This window comes from Microtus ochrogaster, chromosome 4, assembly GCF_000317375.1.
Source record: "Microtus ochrogaster isolate Prairie Vole_2 chromosome 4, MicOch1.0, whole genome shotgun sequence".
In the NCBI taxonomy this organism is placed as follows: domain Eukaryota; kingdom Metazoa; phylum Chordata; class Mammalia; order Rodentia; family Cricetidae; genus Microtus; species Microtus ochrogaster.
Window position 1 is genome coordinate 1,914,541 of NC_022011.1, and position 15,033 is coordinate 1,929,573.

The following is a 15,033-nucleotide window of genomic DNA, read 5'->3' on the forward strand; positions in this document are numbered from 1 at the left end:
ATCTGTCTCCATGCGATAGGTCACCGTCAAAACACAGGCGCACTACAATTATTGTATACGATGACCTTCCCGTGTAGGACCTATAGGATCCAAATGGATTTCCTGTTTAGATCCGGGTTCTGTCCCCAGGGCACCTCTCTTTACATGAAGATACTCCAAAGCGCACCTTGTCTCTGGTGTTCCAGGAACACTCAGCCTGCAGTATTATTTGGTTCTTTTCTTTCTTTCTTTTTTAACGGGAAAGTACACAGTGTTGTCAGTGGTTTGGTACTGACGTTTAAGCACAGGCTTGCGTAGCTCTTCTCCCATCACAGACTTTTTCCTGCCCCTCAGTTCCTTGAGGAGCACTGTAAAGAATCCAGCACTTCCCTGGTCCTCATCTTCCTTGAGCCAAGCCTGTAGTCTGTTACTGTAGCAAGCCGTAGCCTTTGTGTAGACATTCCCAGTGTGCTCTTATTTCCTTCAGTTTCCTTATCTAGACATGGAGATCCCATACGGGAGCTCCCTATAGCCTCTTGCCTATGGTCATGGCACATTGTGTGTGGGCAGAGTCTTTAACTAGTGTTCGATGCATCCTTGGGGTAGCTGTTTTGTCACCTGTCTCTTGTGGCTTTTGGAAAAGTGGAAGATTGTTCTCTCAGCTATAGCTTCCTGATCGCTTCAGAATGAACTCAAACCTTCTAGACGTATTTTCTACCCAGAATTTGGGGAGAGAAAATTCAGGTACATAGATGAACAGATAACTAAGAAACTTTGGTTTTGAAAATATACTTTCTCTCACGCACTATAGAAATCTGTCAGGATAATCTGCCTTTTGTCTCTGATGCGGATCCACTCCACCTTGATGTGCAGCTCTGCATCCCCTGGAAGAACCGTCACAGGGCGGTCGCCGTCTCCGCTGTCATTCTGTTTCTGTGCCGTTCCTGGCTCAGAGCTCCGAGACTGCTTTCCTCATTGTGAAGAGCAACAGCAGTCGCTTCCTCAAAAAGGTTTATTTTGTTTATTTATTGTAGTAATAGGAGCAGCGGGGCTGCGTCCCCAGCACCCCGCTGCCCGCAAGGCTAGCTTTATACCCTAAATAATTACACGGACACTGTATTCATTTAATCACTGCTTGGCCATTTCTATCTAGCCTTTTCTAGGCTAACTCTCGCACCTGGACTAGCCCATTTCTAATCATCTGTGAGTAGCGCCCCAAGGTGCGCTTACCGGGAAGATTCTAGCCTACGTCCATCCTGGGTCGGAGCTTCATCGCGTGTGCCTCAGAGAGCAGAGCTCTCGCCTCTGCCCGCAGGAGTGGAGCATCATGTCTCTCTGAGGCATCTGCCCCTCAGAGGAGAGCTGTCGAGTCTCTGAGCTCACTTCCTCTTCCTCCCAGCGTCTGCTCCTCCCACCTATGTTCTAACCTATCAGGTCAAGCAGCTTCTTTATTTAATCAACCAATGACCTTCCTCCATCAATTTATTGGCAAGTGTGTGCGTGTGTGTGTGTGTGTGCACGCACCGCACAGGTGTCCACAGAGGCCAGAATCCGATATCAGAGACCCAGGAGCTGGAGTTACAAATGACTGTGAACCGCCTGATGTGGGTTCTGGAACCAAACCCCAGGAAGAGGAGTCAGTGTCAGTGCTCTAACCATTTGACAATCCTTCCACTCACCTGGCTACTTGCTACTTTGAAGACATTGTCCTTACTCCAGGTGAAGTTATTGGCTCTCTCTCTCTCTCGCTCTCTCTCTCTCTCTCTCTCTCTCTCTCTCTCTCTCTCTCGTGTGTGTGTGTGTGTGTGTATGTGCACGCACACACTCACATGATTGAGGTTGTGTTGGGGGCTCACTAATTTGGTGAGGCTCCCTGGCCACAAGCTTCAGTGCTCCGCCTGTCTCTGCCTCCCAGTGCTGAGATTTCAGAACCGGCAGCCACACTGGCTCTATGCACAGTCACTGGGAATCTGAACTGCGATTCGCATGCTTGCGCAGGCAGGTGCTGAACTGGCAGCGTAGCCTCCCCGCCCTCAAGGCTACGTTCACCTTCCGTCCCTTCCTTCAGTGTTTTGCTCTGTCCTAGCATTCCCGTGGGAACTCCTGCAAAGCTGGTTCCCGGAGACTGTGGGCCCATGAGCTTTCTGCTCACATGGAAACAAGTCCTGCTGGCCCTCAGATGTTAAAGGTGGAGATGTTTGTGCCACCACCCAGCACTTAGTGAAATGTATCACTGTTTAGAGCCATAATCTTTTACGAATGGCTTTATTATTTATTGTAAATCTCTCTTTGTGCAGCCCTGTGTTGTTGACCCTGTAGTCCGTGCTATGTGAGGCCTGGCATTGGCCACTCCGGTGACAGGACTGCCACTTCTTATCTTAGCTCTTAGATTTTTTTGCTACAGGGGAAAAATGATCATACATATCAAAAACCGTTTCACTTCTATCTAGATAAGAAACTCATATAGCTAATAGATTCGAAGGTGTCTTTCCTCAGTAACCAACAGGAAAGGAAACAGGTGACTTGGGTCTGTTGGAAGTTCACCCAGCTCCTAAATGTGGGTGCTGACTGTATGAACTGTTTAGATGAGTTGACCAGGTCGCCTGCCTCTGTCTAGGCAAAGAGAGCACACTAGAGTAGACACTGATATTCTTAAATGAAGATAACCTATGACCCCATCCCACTGGGGACTCGTTACTGCTGCCTGCCACATTCCCAACAACGCAACCAAAATATAATTTTTTCTTTCTCGTTTTTCTTTTATTCCCCCCAATTTTTCTTTCATTCTTTCATTCATCCATTCATTTTTTACTTCCTCAAACTTACCCTTTTCAGGGTGGGGGAGGGTGGGATCTAATGTTGCCTTGAATTCACTAGGCAGCTAAAGGCGATTTCCATCTTCATCCTGGTCCTCGTGCCTCTGTATCCCTTGTGGTAAGTTACTGAGAGGTGGTCAGCCACGCCTGCTCACTTGGTGCATCAGTTGAACTCAGGGCTCAGTGAGCTCTGGGCTCTCGCTCTGCCAGCTGAACCACATCTGCAGCCCCATTCTTCAGCCTTCTGGTAGTGGTCTCTGTCTTAATTAGGTTTCTATTGCTGTGAAGAGAGAGGCACCGTGACCGCTGCAAGTCTTATAAAGGAAAAACACTTCATTGGGGTGGCTTCCGTTTCCAGAGGTTCAGTCCATTACTGTCATGGTGTGACATGGTGTGCAGGCAGACACGTGCTGCAGGAGATGAGAGTCCTACATCTTGGCCCGCTAGCCGTAGGAAGCTGACACTAGGCATGGCTTGAGCATATATGAAACCTCAGAGCCCACCCCCACAGTGACACACTTCCTCCAACAAGACCATATCTATTCCACCAAAGCCACATCTAATAGTGCCTCTGCCCATGAGCCTATGGGGGCCACTACAGCTCTTTATAGATCAGGTGCTGTAGAGCAGGATCAAGGGCCCTGTGACAGTCACAGACCGGCTCATTTTCTGGAATGATTTGTAGCCAACTTGGGTTTCCGACTCAAGGACTGTACAAACTTCCTTCCCTGTCCATCCTAAAGTCTGGCTTGTTTCCCTTCTGTTTTGCTCCCCGTGGGGGCAGGGGAGCCCCCACCAAGCAGTAACTGCATCCTCACCGTCTCTTAACCATGATGCTTTGAGCACCAGAGTCCAGCACCATTGAGAGCCGTTGGGATTCTGCATGTCACAAGCCTCTGCCCTGTGCAGCTAGAAGCTACAAGTGTAGGGTTTGGCTCTCGACACATAGCCAAAAGTAAGATTACCTCTGCTTAGAGCCCCAAGCCCTCGAGGCTGGTGCTCTCCAAGGGTATTTTGCTCCAGCATGGTGAGGATATGAAGATGGTGCTCATAGCCAGAGTGCCCTGGAGACCTAACCTTTCCCTCGTTTTTTATATGTTTGAGAGGGTCTCATTCTATAGTGCGGGCTAGCCTGGATCTATGTAGTAAACTGGGCTGGAACTTGAGGTCATCTTCTGTTGCTGAGATTACAGGCATGAGCCACCACACCCTGCTTAGCCTTCACTCTTCACCTAGGCCCAGCTGAGTGCAGCTTGCCTGCAGAGGCAATAGGAGGGCGTGGCTCAGGGAATAGGAGGGCGTGGCTCAGGGAATAGGAGGGTGTGGTTGGGGATAGGAGGGCGTGGCTCGGGGAATAGGAGGGCGTGGCTCAGGGGCTGCGGAAGTTTTAGAAAACTGGGGCACAGCTTAGGTTTTAGAGAGAAACTGACTAAGGTCAATTTCACTTCCCTGGACTTCTCAGCTTATAAAAAACCAGAGCTTACTCCTGCTCTCTACCAACCTGCATACTGAGACTCTCTCTACTGCTCACTCGTTTGTTCCTTCCTTACATGGATTCTGAGAAAGACCTGTGGGTCTGTGTTGCTCAGGATAGAAGGCAGACAATGAAGGCAGCTGCCCTGGGTTCAGACTTCGCTTCAACTCAAGTGTGGACAACTCACCACTTCCCTAAGAAGTCTATCAGTACGATAGGGATGTCATAATGGTGGCTGTCCTCACAGGTCCTCTGGGGGCTGCCTGAAGCCACGCCCGAAACAGCGTGAGCGTGCACTAAGTACTAGAACTGCACTATGTAAGCCTCGGTAAGCCCTGACGGTACCCCTGGAAGATGAGGTCTGAACCACATCCACAGTGATGAAACTTGGACTGGAGAGATTATTTGACACAAGTCGCTTCATTAAGTGGCCAATATGGATGTCAACCTACCCGGTCCTTTAAGCTCATACTGTCAATGCAGTGGTCTAGCCTGGGACTAGTGTTCTGTTAACTAGCTTCTCTTCATGAATAACTTGACTTCCGTGACTTCTAGGCATTTCTGCATTGATCCTCTGACTTCATAATACATGGATGCTCCTTTTTGGTGCATTTTTGGTTTTGGCATAACACTCCTCACATTCTCTTGCCTCTAAAGACATCTTTCTTTCTACACAGGATAAAGCTGGCATAAAGAATAGAAAACTTAACTTGGAAGTGGCCTTGACCCGAGATCACTTTTTCTTTTTGACTTGGTTTCCTCTGAGGACTGCACTGCTCACTCACAGGGACCTGGGCTATGGAAGAGGGTGGCAAGCTGCAGCAGTGCCCTGCACAGCTAGCTGCGGAACCCGGGTGGCTGTTTCCCATGTGGAACGTAGCAGCCCGTGCCCACTTCTCCCAGGTGTCAATAGCCCTGTGCTCGTCTCTGCTCCTTCTTAAAGCCTTCTTCCATCTGCATGCCCTCTGCCGGCTTGCAGCACTGCCCCCCACCATCGCCACTTCCCGTATGGACCATGGTGTGGCCACATGCCAGGCTGTCTATGTCAGTAATTGAAACCAAAGTCCTTCCCTGCCTCCCTCCCCACTAGCTGAAGACACTGCAGCGCATCTGTTCTGAGGTCAAAGCCGTGCTCCCAGCACTGGAATCCCACTCATCTCTCTCCCTGTGGCTTTCCTGCCGCTCCACATGCTGGCTGTCCCCAGTCCATGGTCCTCAGGCTTCTCCGAACCCAGCAACATTACCCTCCTTCAGAGCATCTGGGGCCTCCTAGACCAGGCCAACCTCCCCCATCATCCAGTGCCTTTCTCCTGCATCGAGTCAGCCACTTGTCCCACTCCCTATCTCGTCCTTCATGGCTGGGATGTGCCTTGCATCCAGACGTCCTCACATCCTGATCTCTCAAACCATGGTGGGTGTGGTGCTCATGGTCCCAGGCCCACCCATCTCAGGCACTCACTAAGGAGCTGCTGGAAAACTGAGGGCAATCTCTGGCCATATCTGTAATGGTTATCCGTAAAAGCGGGGGCAGGACACAGTTCTCAGTGGTGCGGATATTTCTAAACACACTTCAAGGGCTGCTCTTGGGATTTCAGGGTCCCCAGAAGGAAGTTTCTCCTAGGCCCTCCGAGTCCTCCTATTTCAAGGTGGCTCAGGCAGCTGTGGTGCCACAGGCTTGCAATGTCAACACCTGGGAGACAGAGGCAGGAAGATCATCCTTGGCCATGGAACAAGTTCATGGTCAGCCCGGAGAACCTGTCTCAAAGATAAGTAAATAAGCTGGGAAGTGGTGGTGCACTCCTTTAATCCCAGCACTCAGGAGGCTCAGGCAGACAGATCTCTGTGAGTTCAAGACCAGTCTGGTCTACTGAGTGAGTTCCAGGACAGCCAGGGCTACACAGAGAAACCCTGTCTTGAAAAAAACCCCAAATGAATGAATGAATGAACAAATAAATAAAGGTAGTTTCTGCAGACAGAGCCATAATAACATGACAGATGATGGCCTGCTCACCTTTCCTGAGGCAGTGTCACTCTGTGTGTGAGCGTCAGAGTTAATGACATGGGACGTGTGTGTGTGTGTGCGCGTGTGTGCGTGTGTGCATGTGTGTGTGTGTTAATGGGGATGGAACCCAGAGTCTCATCCATGCTTCAGCCCAGCCCTACCTGGCATCAGGAACCTTCGTGCCCCATGTCTGACCAGCAGTATCTCTTACTCCTTAAACGTCCTTAGACCCTTAGAAGTCTTCCTCGTGCAAGAACTGGATACTGGATACTATCCTGATCCCCTCAGCTAACTAAGACTTCCAAATCAGAATGGCTTTTCCTTTGCTTGGTGTAATGACTTCTATGCGAAGGGGACTTCCCTGTTTGTTAACTTGAATGGAAAAGTTGATTAATTTGTTCTCCTTTGGGCCACACATTTTTTAAAAAGTTCTCACTTATTGAGCACCTGTTGTATACACTGGCACCATGCAAAACACAGCCCATGGACGTCTGTTCGATCCTCACACCTCCTGTTGATGTGTGGGCATTATGATCCTGTTGATAGAGGAGAAATGGAGGCCCCGGGAAGTTAAGGACTGTGTGCGAGGTCACACCACTGTACTGGTGTGACTGGAGTTTCAGTTCTGGAATATAGGCACCCAGCCAACAAGTGTTTCTGTCACTTGTAGCCTGTGTGGCTGTTGGTATAAGACTGCCTTTCCTGTGTCCATGGAGTGAGCCACAGCTTGTGCACTTTAAAAGCCCGATTAGATTGCTTACTGCTTATGACACAAATTCCAAGTGTCCCAGGCAGAGCCATGGTCCGTGGAGCCTCACAGTGATGGTGGAACTGCATTGCCCACTGATGTGCACTTCCCTTTATGAAAATGCTCCCTCCCACTTCTATCCTAATGCCATCCCCTTGACATTTATTTAATTGTTGTAACAGTAGTCTAGGGCCATACCTAGAAAGGCAGCCAGGTGTGGGCTTCTCGTGCCGTGGGGTCTGTTCTGTGTCCTGTGCTTTCAAGCTGCAGTCACCCTGCTTTCTGGGAAGGTCTGGCCAATCCCAGGCCCTCCTGGGAGGCAGGAGTAGAGCTGGGAGAGAGTGCTTCTGGGTACAAGCTTCTGCTACAGCTTCAGGCTTATCTGGCCCCCAGCTTGTATCAGGTAGGCTCAGCCCGGGGGTTCCTACAGAACCTTTCCAGTTCTGGCTTGAGCTGCAGTTTCTTTGGGCCCAGCCAGTTGTTGCCTGCAGTGTAGTGGCCCAGGCCCCATCTTGTGTGCCTCCCATGTGTGCTGTTGGTCTCCGAGGGCTCAGGTGACAGATTATGGAATAAGCAGTGTCCATCTCCTCCACTGGAGAATATAGAGAAGTTTTTTTTCTGACTCGGCACCAGTAGTGATCTTAATTCATGCCCAGAAAGCACATTAGCAAGGAAAAATACATGCAACCACTGAGCTGGCCCTGGGCTTGAGTTTCTCTATGTTTCCAATGTGATGTCTTAGGGGCTGGAGTGAGGCTCAGTGCTTACAAATGCTTGCTGCTTTTGCAGAGGACTCGGGTTTGGTCCCAACACCCATGTCAGATAGCTCACTGACATGACGTCAAGTGGTTACCTGACTTCAGCTCCACTGCATCCCACACTCTCTTTTGGCCTCTATATGCACACACACACATACACACATGTACACACACGCACAAACACACATGCATGCATACACACACACGCACACAAATAAAAATAAATCTTTTTTGTAAGAGTGATCTTTTATTAGTGGACCTTTGGTATAAAAGTAATGCCCGAGTGATGTTCATCTGAGAAAACCTGCCCTCTCTTCCTCGGTCACAAGCATACTCTTATTTATATTTCTTAAAAGTCATTGAGAAAGCTCTGGTCTTTCCAGTATTGTGTGTGTTTGTTTGGAGCCAGATGCACTGGGTGTCCTAAATAACTTTAATTTACTAAACCTTGCTCCTCTCCTACCCCAGCCCTTTCTTTTCAGAAGACACATTTAGACAATCACCATTCACCTCCAATTCAAAAGATCTACTGCCTGGAGAAGCTGCGCCGCTCGGAAGAATACCAGCTCCAGGTAAGGACGCGTTGCCGTGCTTCCGTCCTCCGGTGCTTGCGAAAGGCTTTTCTTCAGTGTTTCCAGATGCTCGTGGCTGAGGTGTCACAGCTATTCCTGTGCAGACGGGTCTTAGAGAAAGGGGAAATGCCTTTGGGATGCCACAAAAGTTTACTAAAATAAGTGCATGTTATGGTAACTCTTTTATCTCTGTTTTAAGATCCCATAATCTCTTTCTTCCTGTTACTTTGTCCATGTAATGAATTTCTTTTTCTTTAAAATAGAGAACTATCAGGACAGGGAGATGGTTTGGTTCCTAAAATGCTCTATGCACCATTGTGTGGACCTGGATCTGTCCATCTCACACCTATCCTGAGCCGCACTGCTCACCTGTAATCCCAGGATGGCAGAAACAATACAGCAGGCCCTGAGGCCTGCTGGGCAGCCACCCTAGCCAAACCTAAGCTTCAGGTTCATGAAAGATACTGTGTCAAAAATAAGGTGGAGATCAGGTGAAGAGGGTAGATACTCAGTGTTGAGCTCTGCCTTCCACACACGTGTGTGTACACACAGACAGACACATAGACACACAGACACACATGCAAAGTCTTTAACCTGAATGAAATTCTGTCGTATATGTTGTCAGTATTTCAGGAAGGCAGTGAGAACTGGTAGAGGCTAGGCTGAGATCTAGGCACTGCAGCCTGTGACTTTTACAAACACCATTGTCCTTAGAAGGGACTCAGTCCTCCGAGGGGCCCGGCCTCCCGGAATTCCGTCTCTCTTAGCCAAGCACCTATTACAGCCATGCATCTGACCCTCCTGGTAATCTCAGCCACCAACATGTATTTTCCACCTATCCTTCACTCCCCTTTTCTAGAGTAAAAGAGAAACTGTGTTGTCCTTTTATGGGGCACAGCTGTGGTGTGTACGTGCATGTGTGCACATGTGCACAGGTGCATGCATGTGTGTGTGTGCATGCAGGAACGGCTTCAAACAGGGCTAGTGGTCCTGTAACCTTTTCCAGAATCAAATCCAAGGACCTCCACACCCCAGGAGCCCTGCTTCATAGAATGTTGAGAGCTGAGTAATTCATGACTTGTGAAGTGCTTATGTCACCATGTGTGCTGTGTGAGGGGACAGTCAAGCCCGTCCTTCTTAATCTAGCAATGGCAGACCCACCTCCAGACTACAAAACAGAACCTAATCCCCAGCATTTTCTTTGACTCTGTGGACGGAGCATTTCTGCTCCATCTCTGGAGGGAACATGCTCACGCAGGAAGACATGATGTCATGGTTGGGTCTAGGGATGAAGGGACATTTGCTTAGCTTTCTATCTTCCTTCTCAGACAGGGTGTCTTGGAGCTACTGTTTGCTTTCTACGGTTGTTTGAAAAACTGTCACCCTGGTCCTCAATATTATTGCCCTACTGATAAGTTGATGGATTGTGACTTTCTAATGTCAGAATAACTGCCCAGGAATTACCTGTCAAAGTGCTGTGATCCGTAAAGCTAATATCCCATGAATATATATAGAATATGTATTCTATAGAATATATATATATACACACACACACACACACACACACACACACACACACACACACACACACCGATGTTGCTTGTGTCACAACTGGTTTAGCTGTGTTTAAGACATTTTTAATTGGAGGGGTTTGGAGGAGACAAGCCAGAGGCTGTTTAACTGTGTTATAGATGTGGGGGTGTTCTGTGGTGATAGATTCGCATTATATGTTAGATAAACTCACTCTTTTAAAGCTAGCTCTTATTTGGGGGGAGATGGGGTGAATGTCACTGGGATTTTAAACATGCAAACCAACCCTCACAAGGAATAACCAACCTGCTGTTGAACAGAGCCCTCCTGTAGGCACCCAGAAACCAAGTGATCCCCATGTGTAAACATTATGCCTAAGTCAATGAGGAATTTGGCTTTTGGTATGGAAGGAGAAAATACTTCGGAGACTGAGTTAAAATGGAAAGATTTAAATTGCCAGGGACAAGCAATCCAAAGTTCTCACTAAAGACAAGTACTGGCAAGAGCCCCGGCGGCCCACTGACTTGGGAAGACCAACATGAAGAAACCAGAGTTTGCGGTGCTTCCTTCAGTCTGCCCAAATGGCCACTGTATTCTTGGGCCAGCTCCCTGGGCCCCGCCGTGCCTCTCAGAGAGACACAGAAGCCTCCCTGGAGAGGCTTGTTTGACTCATGGCCCAGAGGACACAGCCATCATGGAGCAGAGGGAGGGCCGGGTGCTAGGAGCAGCATGGTCCGTAATGCCTGCTGAAAATAGGGACAGGAACTCCGTGCTCAGCTTTCTCTCTTTTTCCCTTTTTACTCAGTTCAACTGCCAGACTGTGAGAGATTGGTGACTAACGTTCAAGGTGGGCACCAACTCCTCAGCTAACCTTCTCTGCTCCAGCCCTGATAGTCTGCCTCTCTCATGCCCACACCTCACTAATGCCCCGTGCACACAGGGGACAGAAGGCAACTGTGTGGGTCACAGGGATCAAACTCGGGTCACGAGCTTGGGAGCAGGTGCTTTTCCCCATAAACCATAAAGTGTCTCACTGCCTCTGAAGGGGTTTAGCCTAGTCAAGCTGAAAATAGGAGGTAACAATCATAGCCACCAACCAGAGTTTCTGAATGAACTATTTTTTAAATGATTTTTTATTTTTGTTTTTTTGTTCGTTGGTGTTTTGGTGTTTTGCCTGCATTTATGTCTGTGTAAAAGTGTCAGATCCCCAGGAACAGGAGTTATAGATAGTTGTGAGCTGCTGTATGGGTGCTGGGAATTGAACACTGGTCCTCTGAAAGAGCAGCCTGTGCTCTTAACCACTGAACCTTCTCTCCAGCCCCCTGAATGAAGGACTTTTAAGTCTTCTCCCCTTGGTTTAGTGAGAGTCTATTTGCATATGACAAAGGAGTTCCTGTGTTTTGTTATTGAAGTGTCAGGTAGTGAAGTCTGGCTCTCTTGCTGCTCTGGGACACCACACAGTGGTTTGCACCACCTCACCATCCTGAAAGCAGGGAACAGGGAATCTCAAAATACACCTGGACCCCAGGGTATCACGTAGACATGTTCAGTTCACACTCCTGCTCACTGGTTCAGTGCTAAAAACAAAGAGATGGAGCTCCAGTTGAATATCTTAAAGATCTGGAATGAGTTGGGGATGCTTCTAGAAAATTCTGGATGACATTTGGGCAGCAGATTGCTGAATAATTGGGGAATGTGGGATAAAATGAAGCTAGACAGGGGTCTTGTAGTCCCAGGATGGCATTACTAGCGAAAGCCTGGATAGAAAAACGGGAGGAGGGGCCAAAAGTTCACTGATATGGGAGAGTGATCCACTTTGAAATCAACAGGGTGGTATGGAGGCTGCAGGTAGCTGTGCAGAAGTGGGGGCCAGGAAGGGGATGCTGATGGGGAGGAAAGGAAGGGGATGCTGATGGGGAGGCAGGGAAGGAGATGCTGATTGGGAGGCAGGGAAGGGGATGATGATGGGGAAGTAGGGAAGGGGATGCTGATGGGGAGGCAGGGAAGGGGATGCTGATGGGGAGGCAGGGAAGGAGATACTGATGGGGAAGAAGGGAAGGAGATACTGATGGGGAGGCAGGGAAGGGGATGATGATGGGGAGGCAGGGATGAGGATGACTGTCTTTTCAGTCTGTCTTTTTAGTGCATAGGTACAAAGTAACTTGTCAGTCAAAGCTCCAGCGTTCTTAGAAGTCTTTTTCTAGGTCATTTAAAGGCCACCATTAAAATATTATTTCTACTCTTTATTTCCTTAGCAAATTTATTTCCTCGGGAAATGTAAGATCAGTGTCAGCCTAGTGGATTTTCTCTGATTCCCAGTGGTGAATGAGGTTCAATGGGGCCAGTGACAGTCTACAAAATTTGTGGTACATGCAGCAAGCACAGCAATATTTCAACAGTAGACTTTGGTATATTGTCCTAAACTGCTGTGGTTTGGACTTGAAATGCCCTCAGTGACACGCTTGTGTAGAAGGCTTGGCTCTCAGCTTCATGGTCTTGGGAGGAGGCAGCCCTTTATCAGAGAGGGCCCAATGTTAAGTCAATGGAGATATGCCCCGGCTGGAGATCCTAGAGCCCTGGCCTTGCCTGCTTTCACCTTGCTTCTTGGCCACTGTGAGGTGAGATAGATTTGCTAAACCCAAGTTCCCGCCACCATGTTCTGTGTTGCTACTGGCGCAGAGTTCTAGGGTCAAGCAAACATGAAACTCTAATAAGGTGAGCCACAACGAACCTTTTGCCCTATGAAGTTGATTTTCTCAGGCGTTGTATAACTGTGCAAGATGTCTAACACATGCATTTACTGCTGGGGTCAATGCTTTTCCACATGCTTCCCATGGAAAGCCAACACTGCGAGGGAGCACAGCCACGCTAGGTGAGAGTACCAGTTAAGGGGGACCCGTGGTCAATTTCATGTGTGTGGCTGCATTGGGGACAGTGAGTGGGGGTAGCAGAGCAGGGTGAGATTGGTAGAAACTACGGACTGTGAAGAAATCAAGAATAGCACAGTTAACTAGGCATTTGCCTTCAGCAGATGGTATCTGCAGCTCGCAGCTGCCACCATCTCAGAGACATGGAATAAGCACAGAGCCTCCCTGCGCCTCGGTCTTGGCTGTGCCAGTATTTCTAGACGGACTTCCCTAAGAACCGGACCCTTGCCATTGTTCACGTCTTAGGCGGAGGTAACACCGGGAATCCTTAATCACGGGATAAAAACCATCGTCTCTTTCTTCCAGAGTGGTATAGGGACAGGGGACCCCTAAAGCCACATGTGGGTCCTGAGTGTGCCCAGGGTGACTAGACAGAAGGGGTAAAGGAGCTTTGCTGTGGGGCGTGAGAGAGAAGTCACGGGTGTGTGTCACTCGGGGTACTTCGGTTTATAAAGGCCTCGCTCATGCAGCATGTACATTACAGAAGGAAGACTTGGACACAAGACGCTCTTCAGGGAAGACCTGTTACAGTCATATCTTCCTCTGAGTTCACTTTCTCGTCTTGCAGTGAACAGGAGCCGTTCAGGGAAAGCGTCAGCTCTGCTTGGAAACAATGTGGCGCTTCAGTTCTCAATTATTATAATTTTGAATCACAGCAGGGTTTGCTCTGTATCAAGCCAAAAACTAGAAACACAACCAGAGTGGGTGTGAAGGAAAATGTGGGTCTCCATGGGATTCCTCCCAGTGCTGGGAGTCTCTGTGCTTCTATTTGTTATTTCAGATGGAACCCAGAATTAGATGATGTAAACATTTGTAAACTCCTACCCCCATTCTTTCTCACCATAAAAAGTGTTTTGATGTTACTTACAATAAATCAATAAGGAGAGCAAGAGTAGAGAGTGTTAGTTAGCGCCCCCTCCAAAAGGAGACTCCTCAAGTCGGCAGTGGGGGAGTATAGTTTCCTCAAGGACTTGATTTGACAGACTGGGTGTTCAATGAAAAGATTGTTCTAGAAATTGTCTGCTGGCTTTGGGGAAATGCCTACATGTGAGCAGGGACCTGAGTTCAGATCTTCAGTATCTCTATTGTGAGGTTTCACTCTTTTGGCTCTTTGGGGGATCCATCACCCAGCTCACAAATAAATCACACATGGCGGCCTATTCTTAGTTATGAATGTCATGCCTTAGCTTGGCTTGTTTCTTGCCAGCTTTTCTTAAATTATCCCAACGATTTTTTGCCTCCAGGCTTTTACCTCTCTCTTTCCCTGTGTACGTTTCTTTACTTCTTTCTCCACAGCTTGCTGTGTAGCTGCGTGGCTGCTCTGATGTCCTCGTCTCTTGTTCTCTCTCGCTCTTCTCCTTCCCTTCATTTCTCTTTCTATTAGAACCATCAGGTGTTTCAGACAGGCAAAGAATCCGTTTCACAGAGTTAAGCAAATGCAGCACAAACAAAAGCAACACGTCTTTATATCATTAAACAAATGTTGCACAACATAAGCAAAAGTAACACACCTTAAAATAATATTCCCCAGCAAAGAGCCACATAAAGTTGGCTATGGTGGCACATAGTGTAACCCTAACTCTGGTGCAGTGAGCAGATCGCCAGAGCTTGCTGGTCAGCTGGTCTAGCCAGTCAGTGAGGACCACCGCCACCAACTACTGCCACTGCCACCATCTCCAAATAAATAAAAAAGGCAGAGAACAAGAGAGGAAGATATAAGATGTTAAACTCTGGCCTCCACATACACTTGAATACATGTGCCTCCTTGCCCACGTGGCACACACACAAACAGGCTACGCTACACATAGGGATACACACACAGACACATACACACACACACACACACACACACTCAAAGGAGAGAGCGAGAGATGAGAGAGCTATTGAGTGAGTCCCTGTCCTCAGTTCAATTCTGGATCTAGTCTCTGCACTCTGCCCTGCCAATCAGTCTAATTTAAGTGGTGCCAAGTCATACATCTCAGTGGTTTGGCTCTTACAGACCCCCAAAGTGCCATGTGTTGAAGAGTTAGTTTCCAGTTGATGGCGTTCTTGGGAGGTTGTAAGAACTTCAGCAGCTGAAGTGACAACATTGTAGGTGAGCCTTTAAAAAGGCTGTTGGAACATGCCCGGCCCAACATTTCCTGCTCCTGTGAGGAGAACAGCTCTGTCTCCCTATGATGTTCTCTCTCTCTCTCTCTCTCTCTCTCTCTCTCTCTCTCTCTCTCTC

At 48.4% G+C, this 15,033-nt stretch overlaps 1 protein-coding gene across 6 annotated transcripts in view; it reads left to right on the top strand.

Annotated features, from left to right (window-relative positions):
- The window catches only part of Znf827 (zinc finger protein 827), a 174,250-nt gene that overhangs the window by 105,770 nt on the left and 53,447 nt on the right, over positions 1–15,033 (top strand). For all 6 annotated transcript variants that reach the window (XM_005345384.3, XM_026777695.1, XM_026777697.1 and 3 more), the window contains one exon: positions 8,246–8,349. In XM_005345384.3, coding sequence (XP_005345441.1) covers positions 8,246–8,349 — 104 coding nt within the window. The remainder of the gene's footprint in view (positions 1–8,245; positions 8,350–15,033) is intronic.